We start from the raw sequence: 27,284 nt of genomic DNA, 5'->3' as shown, positions 1-27,284 counted from the left end.
GGATTAATAATTATTATTATCGTATAACAGTGGGTGCTGTATAACCAGGAGACCTAAGGATTGTCTAGCAGCCAACGTTCTAACTCTTTAGCATTACTGAGACAAACCTGCGGGTCCTTTTCTTTAATAACTACAAAATGCACTCCAATTAACCACACTTTTTAAAACAGACAACAAGAAAGAGTCTAATTTCTCCATCTTACAAAGAAGCATGCATGTCAGTACTTGGTTCAAGACTTGAACACAAAGAAACTAAAAACATCTAGACAGACTAATTTACACTTTGTACTATAAAATAAAGTATGTTCTGCAGGCATAGTCTTCCCCACGCAGTGCATCTGCTCCTTCAGTGTAGCTGGTAACCATAAATCTTGCATGCCAAATCCTGGGTCTGTTGCCGGCACAGCATCCTCCGTCCTCCCTTGAAGTTGATTTTCACCTGGCAATTATACTTTTTGCTTTCGCTAATAAGGTAGCAATCTAACAAGGATGACCTTTCAAATTAACCATCAAGGCTTCATTCCTAAAAAGAAACCCATGATAAGAGCTCTTCCTTATTAAATTACACAACCACTAGCCTCCTTCCAACATTTACAAGATTTAAAGGGAAAGGGCAATTCACCCTGATCGTCACAGTTATGCACCACTAGTGTGGCAAGAGCAAGGCTTGCTGGTGGGCTGAGAGAGCTCTGAGAAAACTGTGACTGGCCCAAGATCACCCAACTGGTTGCATGAGGAGAAGGGGGGAATCTAATGTTCTCTGCATTAGAGTCCTGCCACCCATAACCACTACACCAGGGGTGGTCACACTGTGGCTCGGGAGCCTCGTGTGGCTCTTTCCCACATATTGTGTGGCTCTCAAAGCCCCCCAATGCCCCATTGGCCAGCTTGGAGAACTCATTTGTCTCTTTAAATCACTTCTCCATGCCAAGCCAGCTGATGGCTTGGAGAATGCATTTAAAGTTAAAGTTGCTTTCTTTCCACCTCCTCCCTCCCCCCATCCATTTACCTGCCGCCTTCCTGTCTTGCAGCTTTCAAACATATGACATTTATTCTATGTGGCTCTTATGTTAAGCAGGTTTGGCCACCCCTGCACTACATGAAACTAGCTCATAGTAGGACTAGAAGGGACTTGATGCGGTTTATTTTATGTGTTTGGACTAGGGCTGCCAAGCCTCCAGGTTGGGCAAGGGTACTCCTGCCCTGGAGGTTTCCAACCCGCTGGGCCACATTGGGCTGGTGGGAGGGACCTCCCCTGACATCACAATGACCACCCAGAAGTGACAACATCGCACCAGCAGCACCGCATGCCGGCTGCTCTAGGTGTTTCCAGGGAAACTCTATAGTTTTCCCGGACGCTCTAGCAATTTGGAAGGGAAAAACTCTATGGTACCCGTTGTACCATAGAGATTTCCCGCCCAAATTGCTAGAGTGTCCAGGAAAACCACAGAGTTTTCCCAGAAACGGCTAGAGCGGCCAGCACACGGTGTTGCCGGTGCGATGACGTTACTTCTGGGTGATGTCATTGTGCATGCGAAAAAGTCCCCCACCGGACGCCACAGGGGACTTGGCAACCCTAGTTTGGACTTCATTTCAGTACTGCCCTAATCCCCTAGCCACCACATCTGTCTGAGAACTAGGAAGCCTTGGCCCCTTTCTTGTTCCATTTGTCCCAGCTCCTTTGCCAGAAAAATCCAGACAACCTGGTGCTTCACCTTCCTGCTCTCTTCCCAAGCCCTCCTTCCCTTGCAGAAGGCCCCACAGTGAGAGAATCCTTGGCACCAGCTTCCATCGGTTATCATCTGCCCTGTTATTCATTCAGAAAACTGACAGCCTGGTTTTCCATTAAAGCCACAAATTGCAATCCAAAGCATCCATCAGACCATCAACGAGCAATGCCCAGAAGACCACACAGCAGCCAAGAAATTCAGTATATCAAAAGGTACATCGACAACAGAATGTCCATCCCAAATCTTTGCTGCCAAGCATGTTACACCTCAGAAGACAACCAATTCCACAGTTTGGGAGTCAGCCCAGAAAATCTCACTCTGCAGAGGCCACAAACCTGGGGGAACCATTGGGAGATTTTCTGTGATTGACTCCAAGCAGGAGATATCAGATGGGAGAAGGTAAGGACCACCACCCAATGGTGGAACACTTGCTTTGCAGGAGGAAGATCCACAGTTCCAGTTCTAGCTAACAGATCAAGGAAACAGATATTGGGGTGGGTGGGATTCTCTGCTGGGTGACTATGGAGAGCCATGGCTCCTCTGCACAGACAATACCAACTCATGGAAGCCAATGACCTAACTTGGTATAAGACACCTTTGTTCATCCATCACTTTAGGAGAACCACCACAGCTTTATGGTAGAACACCTGCTTTGCATGCAGGAGGTCTCAGGTTCAGTCCTTGGCATCTCCAGCAAAAGGGCTTCATGTAGCAGGTACTGGGAAAGACCGGCATCTTCATGAGCCCCTGGAGAACCACTGCCAGTCAAAGCAGGCAACACTTAGCCAGATGAACTGGAGAAGAAGAAGAAGATGTTGGATTTATATCCCACCCTCCACTCCGAATCTCAGAGTCTCAGGGCGGTTACAATCTTCTCTACCTCCCCCCCCCCCCACAGTCACAAAAGACACCCTGTGAGGTAGGTGGGGCTGAGAGAGCTCTCACAGAAGCTGCCTTTTCAAGGACAGCTCTGCAAGAGCTATGGCTGACCCAAGGCCATTTCAGCAGCTGCAAGTAGAGGAGAGGGGAATCAAACCCGGTTCCTCCCAGATAAGAATCCACTCACCCACTACACCTTACAAGGCAGCAGCACATCTCCACATAAGCAGCTTGGTTCCAGACCATAAATGACAAGCACCAGCACCTAGAATTCAGCCTAGAAGCAATACCAATAGCCAATAAGGTTAATTCATCTCTAATACTCCCTCCTCGAGGGACAGCAGCCAGGTATAGCCTGATCTCATCAGATCTCTGAAGGAAAGCGGGGTTTGTACTTGGAAGGGAGACCAAAGATGACTCTTCTGAGGAAAGCGAGGGGGAAATCACCTCTGCTTCTCACTTGCCTCAGAAGCCCCTTGCTAGGGTGGCCGTAAATCAGTTGATTTGACAGCACTGCACACACACACAATACTCCCTCCTCGCCCCCCACTGTTTAGTTTACCTGCAGTGAACCAGAGCCGGCCCACTCTCCACATGTTGTTCAATGTGCTTCCTCACAAGGTCTCGAAAGTGAAGGATGGCACTCGTGACCGTCGGTACCCCGTGGTCCGGCCACGACGTGTAGTGGTAATGGCGGGCAAGGCGGACTTCGCACTCGTTCTTCTGTTGGGAGACACCGATTCATGAGATGACCTTTGCCTCGCTGAAGACGCCTCTGGGGAAAGGGTTGCCAGCACTGGTGTGGAGCAGCAGAAGGCCCAACCAGCTTGACCCCATCACTGCCAGAACTACTTACCCGCTTGATAGTGAAATCCCGGATGGTCCAGTCCAGGAGGATGGTTTCTATGGCAACTGAGACAGTGATGTCATCATAGGTGCAGGGTATATAATCCAGGGGCCAGTAGCGTTCACATTTCACCTAGCCAAGGGGTAAGACAATCAGGATGAGGGAAGGGAACAGCCGCAGGATTACTGGGATGGCTGTCTTTGTGGCCAAGCAGTCATCAGACTAGAGTTACATTTGAGTTCTTCTGTTTACAGATCAAACCCTATTCCTCCATCTCACTGCAAACTGGGAGTCATTTTAAGAACATAAGCGAAGCCATGTTGGATCAAGCCAATGGCCCATCCAGTCCATCACACAGTGGCCAAATTCACAATTGCAGATTTCAGCCCCCATGGAAAGAAGTGAGAGGGTTACAATCCCACCCATCTCATACCTTCCCCCATTCACCTACCTGACAGAGCAGACTGGAAGCTACTCACTGCCCTTTGCAAATGTTTTCTGTAGTGCCCAAAACAACACCCTTTCTTTTTTGATGATTTCCGATCATTTCATGGGGGGAGGGAGTTCACTGATATAAATTGCCCTCACTTGTCCTGACCAAGGGTGACTGAAGACAAAGGAGAATTTCACAGAGCCAAATTTGATTGACTGAGTGGCATTATGTCACTATCCCTGATTGAATAGGATCACTCATGGGACTATTCCAGAAAGGGCAAAGCCAAGAAAAACAAACAATGGTAGCAAACATGATCATTCTCACAGGAGCAGGGCTTTTTTTGTAGCAGGAACTCCTTTGCATATTAAGCTACACCCCCTGATGTAGCCAGTCCTCCTGGAGCTTACAGTAGGCCCGGAACTAAGAGCACTGTAAACTCTTGGAGGATTGGCTACATCAGGGCGAGAGTAGCCTAATATACAAAGGAGTTCCTCCTACAAAAAAAAAGCCCTGCACAGGAGAATGTGTAAATGCATGAATCTTTCAGAAGTTTCGCTCCCACCCAAACCAGCAGTTGGCACAGACTTAGTGTCTGCTGTTTTGAAAATGCAGTCCACCTGTAAATCAGACCAATGTACAAGTGATTCCCCACTTCACACCTATCCCATAATGCCATCACAGCCACATAAGACAATTCTCACCCTTCCATTTTCTGTGCAGTTGGTGAGCATGACCAAGGTTGTGACTCGTTGCTCCCATATCATGCGCCAGAAATCATGAACCGTTCCAGGCAGTGGCCCTTGGGCTGCAATGTACTCCTTTTCCCCATGGTAGCCCTGAAATGGATCGGGTGTGGGAAGGAAGAAAGCTTAAAGGGATTTTCTTGCGCACATCCCTTGATCCAAACCAAACAGCTTGCTAATACCACATTTCAGTGAAATGCACAAAGCAAAAGCAGGCTCCTTCCAAGTATCTACTTCTTAGATGATACAATCATATGAAGTAGGAGGTGTACCAACTACACATAGCAAGAGTATGTGCTACAATGACCCTCCCAGTGAGTGTGGTCCCAATGTCATGTGAACCGAGGCGACATCCATATTTTCCATGCACTTGCAGCTTCATAGTTGGACCCAGTAGAAAATGTCTGCTTGCAATTGAGCTCTTGGACAAGCAGAAAATGAAAAAAAAAAAGATGACTGTAACTACTTGCATTTTTGCTTGTACAGTGAATTTCTGGGCACCATAATAGATAAGGAGAGAAGCACTACATGTTGCAAAAGATTTTGCGCAAGAAGAATGTCACAAAGTCCATTTATGTTTCTGCTTTCACATCACTGGAGCCAAGCTTCATCTGTGTGAACAGACCAATGAATTTTTCAGCATGCCAGAGCTGTATGTGCATGGCAAATAGTTGCACTGTACCCATCCACACAGAAGCCAGACATATTTGAGAGGACTGCAGGTAGTGTGCACTCATTAGACATGCTTGTAATATCTGAAAAGGCAATTGCTGATCCATAACTGGCTGAGAAAAATTTGGAGGCACAGATGGAATCTGAATTGCATTATATCTCTATGGATATCCATATATTGTGCTAAAATAAAATCCAAGGTAAATATAAAGTTTTCACCAGGAGAAATCTCAATTTCCATTATGCAAATCAAGTGCATAAATTGAAGAAACAATTTAGAGAAACATGTCTGTTTATAAAACGGGGGGTGAGATATTCTGGGCTTGTGCGGCGAGACTCAGAAAATTTTGGAAGAGGTGCAAAAGAAAAACCCACAGCTCAGCCGCTTTCAAATGGCTTCTAAATATAGCTAAGAAGAAATCAAGAAGCAGATACTTCACCGCAGTGAGATCTGCAAAACAGCACCAGACTCCCACTATATCCAGGATTAGCAGCTACCAGATCTGGATCACGAAGGTCAGGAATCACATCGGAATGAGACTCACGGGCATATAGCTGGCATTGATGTAATCTGAGTTGGGATCGCTGGGGTTGGGACTGAGCTTGACTCGAGAGCTGTCATCTGCAGAAAAAGGAACAAAAGGGGTTAAAAGGCCACTTGAGAGGAAAAGGAGCAAAAATAGTGGTAAAATTAAGATGCAAAATCACTGAATGTGACCATAAGGAATGGAAGGCTAGTAGTGGAAATGGGCTGGAACCAAAAGTATTTTTGATGTCAAACTTGGGTTCAGAAACTGTTATTTCTGGCGATAGATCCAGCCCTGTCTGTTTTCAGCCATCATTCCTTTGCTTCTTCCCATTGCTGGGAAATTTAATGTTAATTCCTTAAGGATGAGATTGCAGTAGTAGGGAAGTGGGGATTTACATGCATGCGCAGAGTGGTAAAGCTGCAGTACTGCAGTCGGAGCCGTCTGCTCACGACCTGAGTTCGATTCCAGCAGAAGCTGGTTCGAGGTTGACTCAGCCTTCCATCCTTCCGAGGTCGGGAAAATGAGTATCCAGCTTGCTGGGGGGGGAAGTGTAATGATCAGGGAAGGCAATGGCAAACCACCCCATAAAAAGGTCTGCTGTGAAAACGTTGTGAAAGCAGCGTCACCCCAGAGTCGGAAACTACTGGTGCTTGCACAGGGGACCTTTCCTTTCCCAGAGGAAAATTAGGAGGTGCTTCAGAAAATGAAGGGATACTCAGCGCATCACTTCTTTACAGCTTCATAAAACAAGACCCCAACAATTCTATGGGCAGATACTTCTCCACAGTAAGATGTGCAGAACAGATTCAGGCCCTCACCAAATCGAGGCACAAAAACAACAAACTGTATACAGCAGCAGAAGAAAGGGGTTCTCCCATGCATCTTAAACCCTGGGATCTTCATTCACTCCCCCGTTCTCAAACAACTGGAAGTTTATGCCAACAGAACCTTCAACGAGAAAATACACTTGTATTCCATCTGCATGATTAACTCCATTCACTGCTCACCTAGTTGGTACTGTAGAGTGTATGCAAGTGAAATATTTTACTGCTGCTTGAGAGTGCTGGTGCCAATCGAGGGGTGAATTTCTTTGTCCAGGAGCCAACTCCCCTACCCCCATCATAGCCTGGTATCATCCACCCAGGAAGTCAGGTGATTCTCAAGTGATGGACCATTCCCACTTCCTTTTTGAATCTCTGCTAATTGATCAAGACAGGTTATCCCTGAAGAGATTGCCCGATAGTGAGATGCTCAAACACTGAACTCGAATAAGCACTAAATGAATGAAATGTGTGGAACGCAACTTACATGGCAGAACGTTGGTGTAACGGTTCTTGTCACGGTTTCTCGGAAGTTCTGCCACAGTTTGGGGCTGTCCCGTCCCCATGTCTTGCAGCTGCTGTTGCATAGGCAAAATACAGTGAAGGTGAGATATTGAGTCGGGAAAGCAGGACAGGGAGAGAATCAAGACAGGGTGATGCCTCCAGAGAGGCAACAAAAAAGACACACATTTGCTGAAGAAGATGATGATGATATTGGATTTATATCCTGGCGTCCACTCCGAAGAGTCTCAGAGCAGCTCACAATCTCCTTTACCTTCCTCCCCCACAACAGACACCCTGTGAGGTGGGTGGGGCCGAGAGGGCTCTCACAGAAGCTTCCCTTTCAAGGACAACCTCTGCCAGAGCTATGGCTAACCCAAGGCCATTCTAGCAGGTGCAAGTGGAGGAGTGGGGAATCAAACCCGGTTCTCCCAGATAAGAGTCCGCACACTTAACCACTACACCAAACTGGCTCCCCTGAGCCAAATGAGGGAAAGAGGAGCTACTATCCCAAGCTAGGGCATTGCCTCAGTTAGGTCTATCAGACTGACATGTCACCAGGGGTCATTTCATAGAAAAAGGGATGCCGGAGCTCATTAACACATTTGCATCTGCCACACACCCCTGACATCACCAGAAGGTGTACTAAATTACATTGGCTCAGCATCTACCTTAAAATGCTTCTTGAATTATCAGTCATAATAAAACCTTACTCCCACCATACTTTTTAAATTACTTTCTCCTATGTGGCCACAGTGGCCTGATGATTTCCTTCTGTCTGCTTTATATATTTTGGTTATTTTCCCTTTTTTGTGGGAGAAAATATTAGAAAGTTTGTCAAACCTTAGAGTTCTGCAAAATTTTTATAAGGGGGTTGAACAATGGAGCCCAGAAGCAAGTATTTGGGGGGGGGGGGGGTTAAAAAGAAAGAGCACAATAAAATTTACAGGTTCTAAAGCTCCACTCCTGTGAGCTCCTGGCCAAAATGAGGCCTGCGTGTTACAAAGTCCGCACTGGTTGGGGGGGGGGCTGTGGCCACAGTGAGGACTTTGGGTCAGACACCTGCCTAGAGTTCTGTGCTTGGAAGACAGCTCGAAGACACGGGTGATCCCCATTCACAGCATACCAGGAGAAAGAGCATCAGCATCCCCGCCCCGCCCCCACATTCCATTTGCCTCCAGGGTGCCACTGTTTGTTTCACTGGGGAAACTTAAGCATAGCCATCAGAAGATATGTTTCCCCAGTAGGGAAACAGCAGTTCTCCTGGCCTGTTTCCAGTCGGGGAAATGTAGATGCTTATTTAAAACTGCCCGCTCCCCAGCTTTGGAACTGAAAATTTAAAAGATCTTTCAAAAATAAAAAAGCTGAAGAAGAAAGAGGAGCTTGTCAAGACAATCAGAGAGTGGCCAGGAGGCAAACTACCTTCCCTGGGGAGGAAAAATAGCTGCCCTTGTACAATGTACCCAATGGGAGGGGGGGAAATGACAGATCCTATTCTGATCCTCTGCAGTATACTTAACAGCATTCCTACAAATCTATGCATTACAGGAGATTAGCCAGGCAACATTTTCCTCTCAGTAAGGAGCGCTAGTAAAATTATGTTGTTTTATCCTTACAATACAAAAACAGAACTGCCATGCTTATTGCACAGACCTAAACATAGACAAACATACACAGAGAGGGTGGAATCCAAGGAGTAGGGGGTGGGGACAATTTCTTTGGACATCGCACCTACATGTGACATCACTTCTGGTGCAGGAACTGATGTCATTGGTTCTGGGCAACACTCTAGAATTCACACCAAAACTCTGTGGCTAAACCACTGATGTCATGACACCACTTCTGGTATTGCACCAGAGATGACTGATGCATATAAGGCCTTAGAGCCATAGAGCATTATGACAATTTGGAATCCTCCTGGAGAAATTACATTCCCACACTATCTTAAAAAACATTTAGCAGTAAAGCAACGCACTGAAAAGATCAACAGTGAGTGGTGTTGAATGGGGACGTCTTTTTTGAAAATTTATGGAGCACCCTTTGCTGGAAGAGTGCCAATCGAAGCAGGACTTTTTAAAGTCGACAGCCTGCAAGTCGGGACTCCTTGTGGAAGAAATTTCATGAATTATGTTTTGTATTTTGTATATGCACTTTATTACATAGTAATTTGTCACTATAACAATCGAGTTGTGTATACTGTTGTTCCTGTAGTGACCTCCCCTGTTGTTACAGTTTGCCAGCTTCAGCACTATGCCAAAGAACCTCCCATTTCCCAACAACAACTTGCCAAGCAGTGGTAAAGAATGGGAATGCCGGGCTCTAGAGCTAACCAGGTGATAAGAGGAGAAGGAGGAGGGGGGTCTGCTTTAGACCACTCAAAAAGGCTCCACAAAACATCATGAGACCTGCAGGGACAAAAGTCATGCAGGACAGGGGTGACTTGTAAAGAGATTTCAATGCACCTGAGGAAAAAAGGCTGGCTGGATCCAACCCAGAATAATTTTCAACAGGCCCCAGAACCATCCCTCTGTCTGGGAGGGAAACCCTACTTGCTTAATGGGTAATAAATCCACTACATGGACCATAGAAATGCCTCCCACAAGAAGGAACTGAGAGGCAAGTGTGTCTTATTTCCTTTCCAGTGTTCTCTCTAAGCTGAGTGAGTGTGAGCTAGCTCACAGTTTTTTAGCCCCCAGCTCACACATTTTCATTTTCCCTCAGGAAGGATGACCCCAGAGCAAGCTAATTTATGCAGCAGCTCACAACTTTAATGTCAGTAGCTCACAAAATAGAATTTTTGCCCACAAGACTACACAGTTTAGAGGGAGTATAGTAATTCCTTCCCCAGCCTTATCCTACCCTCGTACCTGGTATTCCTTGGCAAAACCAAACGCACTGTCAGAGAAGTGCTCACAGCAGTAACACGGGAAAGTCGACACAGATACCGAAGCAAGAACACTGGCAAGGAAAGAGGGGGAAATGAAAGTCTATACTCCAAGGGGATGCAGACAACAAGGGGACCCCTGTGGCCTTTATTTCAAAAAGCTGCTGCCAGGGATATCTCTGCTGCATGATCAAAGGTCTTGGTATCAACCATGGGAGGCCCTGGTACAAGGAAGCCCTTAAAAATATTGCTCTTTATCTCCTGCAGGATGGCTTGTACAGAATTCTAAAACACAAGGGTTTGTTTCTAGTTGTTTGTTTCGAGCTCTTATGATTGTTGATGCATTTTTTAAAAAAAAATTGAGACAGGATCTGTTAAAGGCTGCAGTGTTTGGAGATGCAGAGTTTCCGTACTTGTGTATGAAGCAGGGCTGAGCAGAAGGCCGGATCTGCCAGGGATAAACCCACAGATTAAAACGAAAAGGAGGTGGAACAGTTCTGTCCTCTTCCTCCTTTGCAAGAAATCCTTCCTGCTCTGTTGTCTTTTCCTGGCCTCATGTGCAGCTTAGCAGACCACATATGTTCACTTGTCCTCCCTGACACCCCCTCCCGGAGCTTTTCAAGACCTGCCTTCCCAGGGCTAGAGAATTCAGCCTCACCACCCTGGCAGCTGGGTCAGAGCTTCCTTGCCTTCCCCATCTGGCAAGAGCCAGAACTCAGTTGCTCAGCAACCAGCCCCCCTCCCAATATCTCCGGAATGTGTGTCTATTTCCTGCTTCTGCAGCAGATTTACACTCGCTCACACACACACACCCATTCACAGATTGCCTTGGCCTGGATCCCGTCCATCTAGGAATGCCCCCTCCCCAGACATTCCTTTCTCTGCCAGCCCTCCAACTATATCCTCCTAATTGGACATTCTCTTGCTATCCCACACTTCTGTCTGTTTTGTCATAGGCAGATGGTATATTCTGCACTCCCAGAATCCCTCCAAAACTGCTGGGCTCTTTGCAAACATGTGGACATTTCAATGTGTGACTTTTTAGGATGAGTGTGACCAATAGGGTTACCAAATCCAATTCAAGAAATATCTGGGGACTTTGGAGGTGGAGCCAGGAGACTTTGAGGGTGAAGCCAGGAGATCTTGGAGTGGAGCCAGATTAGCAAGGTTGGGACAAGCATAATGGAACCCCAAAGGGAGTTCTGGCCATCACATTTAAAGAGACTGCACACTTTTTAAATGCCTTCCCTCCAATGGAAATAATAAAGGATAGGGGCACCTTCTTTGGGGGCTCATAGAATTGGACCCCTTGGTCCAATCCTTTTGAAACTTGGAGGGTGTTTTGAAGAGAGGCACTGGATGCTATGGTGAACATTTGGTGCCTCTACCTCAAAAAAACAGCCCCCCCCAGAGCCCCAGATGCCAGCAGATCAAATCTCCATTATACCCTTTGGGAATTGGTCTCCATAGAGAATAATGGAGTGCCCAGCAGACATTTCCATCCCTCCCCCCCTCCCCGCTTTCTGATGACCCTGAAGCGGGGGGAGGGGCTCCAAACCGGGGGATCCTCTGCCCCCATCTGGGGACTGGCAACCTTAATCACCAATAAGGTTTTGCATGATCTAGAATCTGGGCCAGGGCCTTGTGCTACCCTTATCAAATAACCCTTTGCAGTCCACAGCTTATCTTCTCTCCTTCACAGGTCACCTGACAGAACTTCAAGGACGCTCTGCTGAGAGTTGACCTAGGAATGTTTTGCATTAAAATTAAAATGATACATCCCGACTTCAAAACTTAAAAGCTCAGCAACTCCTGTGCTCTCACCAGGGGGGTCCTGCAGTTGCCTTCAACTTCTCCAAAACCTTCTCGTTCCTGCAAACAAGAAACAGAAAGTGAGGCATGCGCTTGGCATGTCTGTTGAAGCCCCAAGCCAGTGAGGTGTTAAGAAGGGGAAGCCAGGAACCATTCAAGCGCCTACTGATTTGCATAAGCAGGGCTTTTTTTGAGCCGGAACACAGTTCCGGCTGGCTTGGTGTCAGGAGGTGTGGCCCAATAGGCAAATGAGTTCCTGCTGGGCTTTTTCTACAAAAAAAGCCCTATGCACAGAGTCTCCCATACCTAGCTGCCTTTAAGTTGTCGAACATAAAATACGCTCAACCCCAAACAGTACATTATTTTCCTACTGAGCAGCAGTGCCAGACTGAAGGTACTCATGATGGATATACAGCCAGCCAACAGCAGTTCGCAAACAGGGCTGCGTGAATGATGTTTCACCCTACTACACACTTCTGGCTTCCAAGGAACCTATCAATTCATCCCGGAGTTCTGATCTCACTCATTCCCCTCCCCTGCACCTAAGATTCAAGCTCTCATGACTGCAACAGTTAGGTTGAAAATGTGATAGGGTTGCCAGCCTCCAGGTGGTACCTGGAGATCTCACGCGATTATAATTGATCTCCAGACATTTGAGATCAGTTCCCTTGGAGAAAAAGGCTGCTTTGAAGGGTGGACTCTATGGCTTTGTACCCTGCTGAGGCCCCTCCCCTCCCCAAATCCCGCCCTCCCCAGCTCCACGCCCCCAAATCTCCAGGTATTTCCCAACCCAGAGCTGGCAACCAGAGGTACATTTACACTAGAAGCATAACTCACTTTGCAAGTTTTCTTGAACCATTTCAGTCTTCCAGGCTTTTCCTAAAGAATCCTGGAAACAGTAGGTTCATGAGGGGCTGAAAGTTCAAAATCTCTTCCCAAACATCTCATAGTGTTTGTTACTTTAGAGTGAATTAATATTAAACTCACCCAGGGGTAGAAGTCTAGCAGGAGCTCCTTTGCATATTAGGCCACACACCCCGATGTAGCCGATCCTCCAAGAGCTTACAAAAAAGAGCCTTGTAAGCTCTTGGAGGATCGGCTACCTCAGGGGTGTGTGGCCTAATATGCAAAGGAACTCCTGCTAGAATTCCACCCCTGGACCCACCAGTTCGATATTCAGAAGCCAGAATGGGGTTGGGCAGGGCTTTTTTTTTTAGCAGGAACGCACAGGAATACAGTTCTGGCTGGCTTGGTGTCAGGGGGTGTAGCCTAATATGCAGATGAGTTCCTGCTGGACTTTTTCTACAAAAAAGCCCTACGTGAAACAATGGTGGTGTCAGGGGTGTGGCCTAATATGCAAATGAGTTTCTGCTGGGCTTTTTCTACCACAAAAGCCCTGGGGGTGGAAAGCTTCCTATATATCGGAAGGGGCTTGGGCCTTGGGTTCCCTCCCTAGCAGAAGGAGACTCTGTGTTCTTTTCAGTATTTCACTGGCAAATTTGTCCTTTTCTTTCCCTAGTCAGAACCATGTTACCCAAAATGAAAAGAAGTGGGCAGGAAATATGCATATTCAAACTCACGCACCTTGATTTTGCGATATAATTACACCGTTAAAAACGGAAAAAATAGCTAAATATAATAATACCTCTTGGAAATGTAACAAAAGCAAACCACGTGGACAAATGATTTGCATGAGTCTCCCGTACCCCAAATAGTAAATTATTTCTTAAAATGTCCTGAACTATTAGGAGCCCCTGCATAATCCACACATGCAGTTTTGTTGTGCTCTTCCTCAGTGGCCACAGCACGTTCAGAATAGAGTTGCCAACCTCCAGGTGAGGCCTGGCATTCTCTTGGAACTGCAGCCGGTATCCAGACTACAGAGATCAGTTCCCCGGGAGAAAACGACAGCTTCAGAGGGCAGACTCTATGGTACACCATAGATGATGAGTAAAATCCCTACCCATAGCATCCTCCCCCCCACCAATCCCCACTTTCCAATCTCCAGGAATTTCTCAGGCCATATTTGGCAATTCTATTGAGAAGATGCTAGACCAAGAAGGAGAAGAATTGTTGATTTATACCCCACCCTTCTCTCTGAACCAGAGACTCAGAGTGCCTTACAATCTCCTATATCTTCTCCCCCCACAATAGACACCCTGTGATGTGGGTGGGGCTGAAAGGGCTCTCGCAGCTGCTGCCCTTTCAAGGACAACCTCTGGCAGAGCTATGGCTAACCCAAGGCCATTCAAGCAGATACAAGTAGAGGAGTGGGGAATCAAACCTGGTTCTTCCAGATAAGAGTCCACACACTTAACCACTACACCAAACCGGCTCTCCAGTTGTTATGGTCTAGAAAGCCCCCCTTGTCTGGTTTTAGTGAAGATATAGGGTTGCCAAGATCTGGGTTGGGACATTTAGAGGGCAGGTCCGGTGGAGGGTAGGGTTGCCAATCCTTAGTTGAGGGCAGTGGATCCCCTGATTTGGAGGCCCTCCCTCTGCTTCAGGGATATTAAAAAGTGGGGAGAGGTTGTATCTCTGCTGTGCACTCCATTATACCTTATGGAGACCAGTCTTCATAGAGTTTAATGGAGAATCGATCTGTGGGTATTTGGGGCTCTGGGAGAAGCTGTTTTGAAAGTAGAAACACCAAATTTTCCATTTAGCATCTGATGCCTTTCCTCTAAAATCCTCTAAAGTTTTGAAAAGATCAAAGCAGGAAGTCCAATTATATGAGCCCCCAAAGAAGGTGCCCCCATCCTCCATTATTTCCATTATTTCAGATGACCCTGAAGCAGGGGGAGGGCCTCCAAACTGGGGGATCCCCTGCCCCCACCTAAGGATTGGCAACCCTAAAAGCATCCCTTTTTCTCCAGGACAGAAAATCCTTGCAGCCTGGAGATGAGCTCTAATTTTGGAAGAACCCCAGGTCCCACCTGGAGGCTGGCATCCCTAGCCGTGGGTCACACCTTTCCCCACCCCACCCCCCTTCCCTCAGCAAACTCCAGTATGCTTTGCATTATGCAAAAGGGAGCGGACAAATGCCAACAGACACGTTCTGCCTCACTTCCTCCTGTCTCAGGCTTCGTGGGCTAAAGGCCCTGATGCTCCCCGCCGGGGGCAGTCAACGCTGTGAAGGGGGGGAAAGCTCACAATCACATCGAGCTCACTTACCGTCTCCGAAAATAGAACAGCAGCAGCAGGCCAAGGAGGAACAGGAGAATCAGCACAGCAAACAGGGCGCTGATGATGACCCCGGACCCTGGCGACACACAGGACAAGGAAGAAGAAGACGGCAGACTTATACCTCGCCCTTCTCTCTGAATCAGAGACTCAAAGTGGCTTACAATCTCCTATATCTTCTCCCCCCACAACAGACACCCTGTGAGGTGGGTGGGGCTGAGAGGGCTCTTCCAGCTGCTGCCCTTTCAAGGACAACCTCTGCCAGAGCTCTGGCTGACCCAAGGCCATTCCAGCATCTGCAAGTGGAGGAGTGGGGAATCAAACCCGGTTCTCCCAGATAAGAGTCCACACACTTAACTACTACACCAGACTGGAACCCGGCAGCATCTCCTCTACCCCAGCAAGGGTTTCCAACACACACAACACCACCCATGCATGCAAGCGTCACAGAACAAAAAAGCCTGCTTTAACTCTGAAATGAAATAAAGAGGCTATAGCAGCATCATGGGCTTGCAGCCTGGACTAGCAGCCCCCCACCCCCACCCCAGAAACCAGCAGGGGATAAGGGGGCAGGGTCGCTAGATCCAGGTTTGGAAACTCCTGGAGATTTGGGGATGGAGCCTGGGGAGGCCAAGCACCTCAATGGGGTTCAATGCCATAGGGCCCACCCCCCAAAGTTGCCATTTTCTCCAGAGGAACTGATCTCTATAGTCTGGAGATGAACTATAACTCCAAGCAGTGTTGTCCCTAAGCTGATTTAGTGTGAGCTAACTCACAGTTTTTTAGCCTCCAGCTCACCCATTTTTATCTTAGCTCAGGAAAAATGGCCCCAAAGCAAACTAATTTATGCAGTAGCTCACAACTTGAATGCCAGTAGTTCACAAAGTAGAATTTTTGCTCACAAGACTCCACAGCTTAGGGGGAGTATTGATTCCAAGGGATCACCAGGTGCCACCTGGAGGTTGGCATCTGTAGTCCTGGGCCTGGGCTTCTTGGAACCTCTGGCTTTCTGCCTTGCCCCAGCTAACTTCCAAGGCCTCTTTTCCACCCAAACTACTGCTTCAGGCAGCACAACAAAGGGGCACTCATGTACTACAGAGGTTCCATTCTCCTCCAGTCACCAGCAACAAAGACATTGCCTTTTGGACCTCCATCACTGCTAAGTTTCTGCTGTCAGGAACACAGGAAGAAGCTATTTATTTAAAACATTTATCAGCCACATTTCTCCCTTGCAGAGTTCAAGGTGGTTTATAATATAAAGAAAGCATTATTAAAACAAATAAAAATCCCACTATCTCCCTGCAGTCTTGATTCCCAGGCAGGAGAAATGAACATGGGAGAAGACGGCCTATCAGATCCCCTGGTTCCAACAAACCATGTAGGACTCTCAAGCTATGGAGGTCCCTTGCTGGTAGGCTTCCCAATCCCCAGGTCCCAGCGGGGGATCCCCCGGTTTTACAGCCTTCCCCCCTCCCCCAGCCAGCTGGCCGGCGGGGGAAGCCCCACCCCCACAGCCATTATGCACCTCCAGGAACGATTCCCATAGGGAATGATGGGGAATTGATCTGCGGGTATTGGGGGCTCTGGGGGGCTGTTTTTTGAGGTAGAGGCGCCAAATTTTCAGTATAGCATCTAGTGCCTCTCCCCAAAATACTTCCCAAGTTTCAAAAAGTTTGGACCCGGGGGTCCAATTCTATGAGCCCCAAAAGAAGGTGCCCTTATCCTTCATTATTTTCTATGGAAGGAAGGCATTTTAAAAGGTGTGCTGTCTCTTTAAATGTGATGGCCAGAACTCCCTTGGAGTTCAATTATGCTTGTCACACCCTTGCTCCTGGCCCCACCCCCATGTCTCCTGGCCCCACCCCCAAAGTCTCCTGGCCCCACCCCCAAAGTCCCCAGATATTTCTTGAATTGGACTTGGCAACCCTACTTGCTGGGGTAAACAATATTTCTTGGACCTGCCCTGTCTAAAACTGAGGGAGACACCCTGGATGGGAGTACGTGGCCCTTGGCATCATGGCTCACCGTTCTCCTTCAACAGTTCTTTTCTGTGTTTTACACAGAAACATTCACACCCCTCATGAAGGTGTGCTTACAAGGTTGGATTGCCAATCTCCAGATGGGACCTGGAGTTCTTTCAGAACTACCACTGATCCCCAGACTACAGAGATTGGAGGAAATGGCAGCTTCGGGGGGGGGGGGGGGGGGATGCGATACCAAAGATTTTATGTGAAATCCCTCCCCAGTTCCCACCTCTTCAAGTATGGGCAACCCCAAATATCCAGGAATTTCCAGGCCATTTCAAGGCTATGCTTGACATGATGAGGCAAGCTTGTGTATTTGTTCATTCACAGGGGTTTTTTTGTTGTTGTGCCCACTGCAAAAATTCAAACCCCTCCCTCCTGCTTTCTACTAACCCTAAAGCAGGGGGAGGGCCTCTATACTGGGGGATCTCCTGCCCCCACCTAGGGATTGGCAATCCTATCAGGAGCCGAGCACATGAGGGCTGTGGATTCCCCACTTCCATAGACCTTCCACTGTGGGGAGGCAGAAAGGAGTGGAGGACGGGGTCTCTCTGAGAAAGAAAGCAGAAGGCAGAAAGTTTAAGGGAACAGCCAACAGCTACAATGATTGTTGTTAGTGTTGTTGGACCAGGTGGTAGTGAGCCATTTTCATTTTCTGCTTCAGACACTGCCCTTGTCTGTGAGGTTGATCTGGGATCACTGCTCTTTTGGGTTTGTTTGTTTGTTTTTAATTGATGTATTAAAAATTAGGTTCACAAAAAGAGCAATCTAAAAGTAGAGCTATTATAACATCAGCCAGTAGATACTCCCCCCAAAAAACCCTAAGCTAAAAATAGATTTTCGTACAGTCACTGCTGTTTGTGAATGGTTTTGTGGAGCCTTGGAAAACGGTGCTGTAGGAGATGGGGTCATGCGGTGTCGACTGTGATGAGCTGGGCACAGAGGTCACTGGTCCACCAGGTTCAGCCGAGAGTGAGTTCTGCTCAATAGCTGGCTGGGACGATGTGCATCGTAAAGCCGATGAGGTGGGAGATCCAGGATGATCAGTAACTCTTTCTGTAGTTCCATAGGTGGGAACACTCGGGGTAGCTGTGAAGGGTTCGGGCACTGTGACAGCGGGAAGAATGGCAGACAGAACCACATAACACCAAGGTTAGAATAGATCCAAGGCAAATGAATATACTCTTTATTTTTGTTTCCGTATGCCATCGTCCTGAGCCTTTTCATTTCACCTGCTTATAACTTTTATATATTCTGTGCCATTTATCCTCAACTGTCACAAAAATAACCTTTAGAATTGCACAAACGTAAGGAATATTCAGTCTGAGGAGGGGGGATGGATACAGAAAATGGCACAAAACTGAAGACTCAAAGACTCACTTTCTGCAAGGGAAAAACAAATCAAAACACATTTTTTTCCAGTGGAAATAGCAGGACGACGTAATTTGGTAGCATCACAGTTTATGTGAATGTATGAATCAGTCCTATTAGACTGCTGTTTTCAATACTTAAGGCTTAGGCTATGTCTGTTCTAGATGATTTTCTGTGATGACTCAGGGAGACATTGCCTTCCGGTGTTGCTCTTTGTGGATAACAAAGAAACGTCACTCACCAGGCCAAAAATGGTTTGCAAACAAGTAAATATGCAAGTAGGGAAACCAGGGTTCCAGGCACCTTATGCCATAGATGGAACACTGTCTGCAGCAGTGATGCTTTATATTCTTGGTGCTTGGGGGGCAGCAGTGGAAGAGCATCTGGCGTTCTGGCCCTGCTGCTGTTGGTAGACCTCCTAATGGCACCTGGGATTTGGCCATTGTATGGCAGAGTGTTGAACTGGATGGGCCATTGGCCTGATCCAACATGGCTTCTCTTATGTCCCCCCTCCCCTTACCACCACCTTACATGTGACATCTTGATGGTCAGCCCCAACACTGCAGACATTGTTGCTGGTGACAGCACAGACAGTGACCACGTACAGGACTCCTGCTGCCAGACCACCTGCACAGTGCCAGATTAAACCCTGTGGAGGCCCCTAGGCAGTCAAAATCTTGCAAACCCCCTTGCAAATTATCTCAGTTGGAATGCCCACCCCACCACCTGCAGCCCCCACTGCAGACTGCAAGCATCTTCTCAAAAGCCCCTTTGACAAAGCTGTGGGGGAGAGGCAGAAAAGGCCAAACTTGGCAACGACGCCAGCAGCAGCTGCAACAGGCAAGTCAGACAAAGAGCGGCTCAGTTGCTGGCTGCACTTGTAGGCAGGGAGGGCTGCAAGCAGGGGGGAAAGCTGGCCTGGGGGCCCATAGGCCAGTGCCTAGTTGGCCTAATTGTTAATCTGGCCCTGCACCTCCAGTGTATGAGTGGTTGATGGCAGAAGAGCAGAAGAGTGACATTTGATGACAGGCAGATGCTGTATCTGTAGGCAGAGCTATCCTCAGGTGACGTCTACACAATTTTCAGGGAGTCCACTGTCTGGTTTTGTACAGTGGCATCCCTGACTGCAGAGTGCCATGTGATGAAAGAGATCCAGGATTCTTAGGGCCCCTTTTTCATGCAAACAAGACAACAAGCAACCTTCGACTCATGAATAAACTGCTTCCTTCATTCACTCACTGGTGTGTCTTCTGTTGCTATAAGGAAATCTAGACTGGCTGTAATCCCCGCCCCCCCCCACACACACACACATAGACACATTTTCATCTGGCTTTTCCTCTCAAGGATGGCACATGTGGCTCTCCTCCACCCCGTTTTATCCTCACAGCAATCCTGTGAGGCTGGCTGGGCTGATGAGGTCTGACTGGCCCAAGATCATCCAGTGAGCTTCATGACAGGAGGAGAATTTGAACCAAGGCTCCTCCTCCTTCATTTCCAGATTAGACTAATGCAGCACATTCTGTGTGGGACTGCCCTTGAAGATGGTCTGGAAACTTCAAGCAGGGTTGCCAATCTCCAGTTGGGGGCAAGTGATTCCTCAATTTGGAGACCCTCCCCCCGCTTCCGGGTCATCAGAAAAGTGGGGGGAGGGAGGGAAATGTCTTCTGGGCACTCCATTATTCCCTATGGAGACTGATTCCCATAGGGTATAATGGAGAATTGATCTGCTGGCATCTGGGGCTCTGGGGTGGGGCTATGTTTTGAGGTAGAGACACCAAATTTTCAGCATAGCATCCAATGACTCCCCTCAAAACACCCTCCAGGTTTCAAAAAAGATTAGACCAGGGGGTCCAATTCTATGAGCCCCAAAAGGAGGCGCCCCCATCTTCCATTATCTCCAGTGAAGGAAAGGCATTTAAAAGGAGCATAGTCCCTTTAAATGTGATGGCCAGAACTCCCTTCAGAGTTCAATTCTGCCTGTCACACCCTTGCTCTTGGTTCCACCCCCAAAGTCCCCTGGCTCCACCCCCAACATCCCCATATATTTCTTGAGTTGGACCTGGCAACCCTAACTTCAAGTGGTCCAAAACACTACGGCCCAGCTATTGTTGGGTATGAACAGGAGCAACTGATGATAAAATATCTTTTTTCCAGTGTCTCACTAGTAACAACACTACACCTAACAGAGACACACAGACTTGCCACAACTAGGGTTGACAGCTCCCGGTTTGGAAATACCTGAAGCTTTTGAGGGTGGAGCCTGAAAAGGGCAGGGTTTAGGGAGGAAAGGGACTTCATTGGGGTATGATGTCATAACCACTTATATTATATTGTAGTGATACAGCACCATGAAATGAAATGTTTTAAATAATTTTAAACTGTAGCTATTTTTTATTGGTTTAATTTGTAAAAATGAATGTTGTTAGCCGCCGTGAGTCTGCTTGCGGAGAGGGCGGGATAGAAATTTAAAGTAATAATAATAATAAGCATCCAAAGCAGCCATTTTCTCCAGATTCATTTATCTCTGTCACCTGGAGATAATCCATAATCCCAGGAGATATCCAGCCACCACCTAGAGGTTAGCAAAATAACAGAATGGTTGCACAGTGATAGACCAAAGCAAAACTACTGTGCACAAACAATTACAAACAGTCTCTATTTCATTGGGAAAATATATAGAGATACCCTATGAACAATATATTCAAAAGGGGGTAGGTTCTATGACAATAAAGTCCATAAATTCATGTGGCAACAAATTTGTTCCTGAGTAAAATAGGAGTCAAGTTGTACCTTTAAGACCAACTTAGTTTTATTCAGAAAATAAGCTTTCACATGCTCTCTAAGCACATTTCATCAGACGACTTAATGAGCATGTGCCTTTTTGTAAGTTGTGTGAAGTCATAGCTTGACATCAGTGGAGAAATATTTCTGTTAAAAATTTCGTTCAGGATTGGCTCAACGAGAAAGCATCTTGATGGGAAATGTGTTCCAAGAAGTCGACAGGCACATTAAGGCTATATCAACCTTTGGAGTCTTCTTTTGAGGGGAACTGGTTCTTCTACTACTCAGGAGCAAATTTGTTGCCACATGAATTTATGGACTTTATTGACATAGAACCTACCCCTTTTTGAATATATGGGGGGGGGGTTGTATAGTATTTTTATTATTTCACCTTTTTCTCATCAAATTTCATCACTGTACATTATCAATAAATAAATAGACAAGTAAAGTGAATTAAACTAGATACAATAAATACAAAAACTTAAACTCCATATGTTCATCCTGGAGGAGATTGTGGTTTAGAACAAAAATTAAATCATATTCTTGTAGTAATATTGTATCCTACACTACTTCATTATAATCAGCATTTAATTAACCTTACCTATAAATCACTCTTTTTTAACCATTTATAAAATTTTTCCCATTTTTTACTTGCTTCAGATTTTGGCATCCCTTTCAACAAATTTGGCAGTATGACCATTTCAGCGGTTTGTAATATTTTATCTAAAACCTCTTCAAGTTTCGGACATTCCTTTTGTCTCCAGTGTTTGGCAAATACAATTCTTGCAGCTGTGAGAATATAAACTGTCAAATACTCATCCTCTTGCAGCTGTGAGAATATAAACTGTCAAATACTCATCCTCTTGAGGGATTTCTTTCTAATTGAAGACAATAACATCATCTCAGGTTTAAAATGAATATCTGTGTTTAATATTGCCTTCAGAGTTTCATAAATTTTCACCCAGAATTTTTTGGCTATTTTACATGTCCACCATAAGTGGTAAAATGAGCCTATTGCTAGACCACATTTCCAACATTTTGGCGAGATAGCTGAGTTAATTTTAGTCAATTGGACTGGAGTGATGTACCATCTATGGAACAACTTAAAAAAATTTTCTCTAAAGTTTATAGGCTTAATAATCTTATAATTAATCTTCCAAAAGAGTGACCATGTCTCTAAATCAATATTTTCCCCCAAATTTTGTGACCACTTGATCATCGCTTCTTTCACATTTTCATCCTCTAATTTCATTTGAATCAGATAGTTATAAACTTTTTAAATTACTTTATTATCCTTGTTTAACAAAATTTTATCAAAATTGAAATTATCTTTGGTGAGCCCAGATAATTTATCTTTGTTGTATTTAGCCATAATCTGAGTCATTGTCCACCAATCCAATTTTATTCCTCTTAACTTCAAATCCTCTTTCCTTCTTAGTTTATCATTTTTATCTAATAAATCCTGATACCTAATCACCTTGGAGTAATTCCATAATTGTGGTTGTATTGAGGCTTCTCCAGGTGATAACCACTTTGCTACTTTATTATATATTTTCCTTTTAATTTTTAACCAAACATTAAATAATGCTTTGCGGATTAAATGGTTTACAAAATACTTTTGAGTTTTTTCTACATACCATATATTAGCATGCCATCCAGTTTGCAAATCAAAACCTTCTAGTGTAAGTATTCTTTTATTTTCCAGTATTATCCAATCTATTAACCAAACCGTAACGCATGCTGTATAATCATTTTCCCAGTCCGAAGACCTAATCCACCTTCTTTTCTATCTGTTAAGATTTTCCACTTAATCCTGGGTCTCTTATCTTGCCAGATAAAAGCCCTGATCATATGATCTATCTTAACAAAGAAAACTTTTCTTATTGCAAAATTGATCATTTGAAATAAAAACATCACTTTTGGAAGAATATATATCTTAATAAGTGCGATTCTGCCCATAAAGGATAATTGCATGTTACACCATTTTTTTAAAGCAGATTCAATCTCTTTTAGTAAAGGCTCAAAATTGTTATCATAAATATTACTGCAATTATTTGTCAGAATTATCCCCAGGTATCTTACTTTCACTTCTCTTTTAAATCCTGTTTCTCTCTCCAAGACTTGAGTCTCCTGTGTGGACATATTTTTCGTTAAAATCTTAATCCAGCCACTTGTCCATACTCATTTAATTCTTTTAAAATTTCCTCTATTGACTCTAGTGGATCCTGTAAGATCAGAACAATATCATCGGCATATGCCAATACCTTGTATACCTCACCTTTTACTTCTAAGCCTCTTATTTTATTACCTCTGATAGACTCAATCAAAATCTCTAAAGACAAAACAAAAAGTAACGGGGATAATGGACAGCCTTGTCTGGTACCCTTACATAATTTAACTTCTTCTGTCAGATCTCCGTTAACAATTACGTTGGCTGTCTGCTCATTATAAATAGCTTGTACATTTTTTATAAAATCTTTTCCAAAGTCCATAATTTTTAATTGTTGAAACATATAATTCCAATTTAAATTATCAAACGCTTTCTCCGCGTCAAAAAAAAGGGCCATTTGTTTATTCCTATTAACTTCATAATATTCCATTACATTCAGAATAATTCTAATATGTCTCTTTGGAAGAAACCCTGTTTGATCTGAATGGATTGATTTATTCAGAATCTTCTTCAGTCTATTAGCCAGAATAGCAGAGTAAATCTTATAATCTACATTAAGTAGTGATATTGGCCTGTAATTCCTAATTTCATCAGAACCTTGTTCAGTCTTCGGAATAAGAGCTATATTTGCGTGTTTCCAGGAATTCGGCATTTCCACTGTTAACCACACTTTTAAAGTGATTTATAATACTCTCTTTAAAAACAATATAGTATTCTGGAGGGAGACCGTCCGGACCAGCCACTTTATTTTTCTTTAATTTACTCCAGACTTCTTCTAGTTCATACATCGAAATAGGACTGTTCAAGATCTCCTTTTGTTCCAGCGTTAATTTTGGAAGTGATTTACTTAATAAGTATTCTTCTTGTTTTTCCTTATTTATATCCGTCACACTATATAGTTGAGTATAAAAATCACGTATTATTGTCCATTTCCTCTAGAAGAAACTTATGTCTTCCCTCCTTATCTTTTAATATCTTTATTATTTTGTTTTCTCGTTCTCTCTTAATTTTATGTGCAAGCCATTTTCCTGGTTTATTAGCGTTTTCAAAGAAATATTGCTTAGCAAAACGCACTTTTTTCTCCATTTCTTCCAAAAACATCACATGGATCTTGTGTTATAAAATTTTAATCTCATTCTTTATTGCTTGTATTGTTGGATTTTCTTTTAATTGTTTTTCTTTCCCTTTTATTGTTTCCGTCATCTCTCCTAACACTCTGTTTTCTTCTCGTCTTTTATGGGCATTAAAGTTTATAATTAGGCCTCTAAAAAATGCTTTACTTGTTTCCCAGACAATTTTAGAAGATGTCTCTTTCTGTATATTACATTGAAAAAAACATTTCATCTCATCTTCTACATATTTAATAAATTTCTTATTTTCCGTTAATCTTGGATTTATTCTCCAGCCACTTCTTTTCTTTCCTCCCCTTATACAAACCATAACAGGATTATGATCCGCGATTGTGCTAGGAAGAATTTCTACCTCTTCAACAGATTTCATTAATAGTACAGATGACCAGCACATGTCAATCCTTGACCACGAGTTATGTCTATTAGAAAAAAACATAAAATCCTTTTTGTTCAGGTTTAAAGTACGCCATACATCAACTAAAACAAATTCATCTGCCATTCTAAAAAAAAGTCTGGCAGATTTTTACTTCTAGAAGTCTTACGTTTTGAACTTTCATTTCCATAACATCTGTCTAATTTCGGGCAATTTACCGCATTGAAGTCTCCAATTATACAAATGTTTTCATATTTGTGAGTATCAATGACACAGTCAGATCTTTGTAAAAAATCTCCTGTTTGTCATTAGGTGCGTATATATTTATTAATAAGAAATTCTGGTGTTCTTTTATAATTTCAATTCCTTGATATCTTGCATCCTGAGCAGAGAAAATCAGCTTAGCTTGGATATCATCTTTGATATACGTTACAAACCTCTTTTTTTCTTCTCTACTTCTGACGAAATTATTCCCTAATCTCTTATCAACCAATAGTAACTCATCTTTTTGCTTTATGTGCATCTCCTGCAAACAAATAATATCTGCCTTAAGTTTTTTTAATTGTAAAAATACTCGTTTCCTTTTCTGAGGTGAATTCAGGCCGTTTACATTTAACGATATTATCTTTAATTGATTTGTCATTATTTAAGTTTACAGACCCTTAGGTTCTGTTTGTTGAGTTTTCTTCTTTTTCTGTAGTCTTGTTTCTCTTTGGGATAATTCTTCTCCAAGTAAAACCTCCCCCTCCTCTTGTTCACTCGTATATAACAAGTCCACCAACTCAGACGTTCCACTCGAACCTCTCCTAGCATCTGTCTCTTTTGAGTCCCTGCGTCCTGCTTTTTTTGACCAGCTCGTGGTTTGATTTTTTTATAAACTCTTCAAGCTTGAAGGATGAATCAATCTTATATCTAGTGTTGGAAATTGTAAATAATAATCCCTCTGGAATGAGCCATCTATATAGTATCCCTTTCTCTTGAAGCATCATTGCCAATTCTTATATTCTTTTCTCTTATACCTTATCATCCAGGGGATTTCTCTCATAATTTTTATTCTAGTCCCTTTTATCTTAAGTAGCTGTTCTCTTGTCTCCCTCCACACCTTATCTCTTATCCCCTTTCTAACAAATTTGAGATGCACTTCGCTAGGGAGGTCATTTTTTTTTGCGTATAACGAGTTTACTCTATAAATATAATCAAATTCCTTTTCTATTTCATCCCCTTCCATCTCAAGTATAACTGTCAATGTTTCTGCCAGAATATTTGTTAAATTCTCATTTTTTCCTCCGGAATATTCAAAAATCTAAGAATATAGTCTGCTTGCTGTTTTCCCTGAGAACTCTGCTTGTTTTAGTTCTATTTCATCCACACGATGATCAGTTAACTTTTGATTATTCTCTATAGATTTCATGATTTTAACTAACTCCAAAATATCTTTTTTTGTGTCTTTAGACTGATTTTCAAGCCCTTCCAATTTATTTGCTAAGCACTAAATCTGACCACTCAACATTTTTTGCATTTGATTTAGGGCTTCCATAACTGTTTGTTGAAATTCTTTAAAAGCATCCTGAGACATTGCAGCCCCCACCGATTTAGGCTGGCCTGGGGAAAATTTATTTTTTGTTTGTTGGGACATTTTACTAGATTGCACAATCACTTTGATGTTATTGTTAGTCTTCAATAGGAAATTATTACCCCCTATTAGGTACGTTTATCAATAATAAATTAACCAGAAGAAAAAGAAAATATCACTTCTTAGAACAATCCCCTAATTATCCCCTTATCATCCACAACATCAACAAATAACAATAATACCTATAATACCATAACACTTCAATTACAGCCTAAATTATAATTTAAAGACACCTTAATTAAATCCTTAATTAACTCCTTTAGCTCTTCTTCTTCTACCTTCTATAATAATCCAGTCCTTTCCAGCAATCTTCTCACTAGTCTCCCTTCATCACCTTCATTCACCAACTCAGTACTTCATTTCACTGTCCCCTTCAACTTGCTTCAATATGCCCCTTCTTCTCCTCCATTCTGCAGAAAGCATGTCCTCTCCACTCCTCGCCTCTTTGTCACACCATCACTCCACCGCCCGGTCACTCCGTCACCCCGTCACACCACCGACGCACCCCGTCGCTCCGCCTCACCGTCCTCTCCGTCACAAAGCACGTCCTCTCTACTCCACAGCTCTTCTTCACTCCGTTGCTCCGCTACTCCATCGCTCCACCTCACCGTCCTTTCCACTCCACCCCTCTTCGTCACTCCGTCTCTCCGTCACTCTGCCGCCCCGTCACTCCATTGCACCACCCACCTATCTCAATCACACTCCCCCACTCGCTCCCTCGTCCTTCTTGAATATATCTCCTCCGTCTTCACTTGTTTGTCAAT

At 44.4% G+C, this 27,284-nt stretch overlaps 1 protein-coding gene across 1 annotated transcript in view; it reads right to left on the bottom strand.

Moving 5' to 3' along the window:
- Positions 1–27,284, bottom strand: part of PTPRH (protein tyrosine phosphatase receptor type H) — a 46,646-nt gene that overhangs the window by 1,529 nt on the left and 17,833 nt on the right. The window contains exons 6-14 of the mRNA XM_060254995.1: positions 17,909–18,169; positions 15,030–15,117; positions 11,868–11,915; positions 10,027–10,117; positions 7,146–7,236; positions 5,853–5,929; positions 4,594–4,728; positions 3,466–3,588; positions 3,172–3,332 (exon numbers count right to left, since the gene is read on the bottom strand). Coding sequence (XP_060110978.1) covers positions 3,172–3,332; positions 3,466–3,588; positions 4,594–4,728; positions 5,853–5,929; positions 7,146–7,236; positions 10,027–10,117; positions 11,868–11,915; positions 15,030–15,117; positions 17,909–18,169 — 1,075 coding nt within the window. The remainder of the gene's footprint in view (positions 1–3,171; positions 3,333–3,465; positions 3,589–4,593; positions 4,729–5,852; positions 5,930–7,145; positions 7,237–10,026; positions 10,118–11,867; positions 11,916–15,029; positions 15,118–17,908; positions 18,170–27,284) is intronic.

The sequence above is a fragment of the Heteronotia binoei genome, chromosome 15 (assembly GCF_032191835.1).
Source record: "Heteronotia binoei isolate CCM8104 ecotype False Entrance Well chromosome 15, APGP_CSIRO_Hbin_v1, whole genome shotgun sequence".
In the NCBI taxonomy this organism is placed as follows: Eukaryota; Metazoa; Chordata; class Lepidosauria; order Squamata; family Gekkonidae; genus Heteronotia; species Heteronotia binoei.
This window is presented reverse-complemented; position numbering and strand designations above follow the sequence as displayed.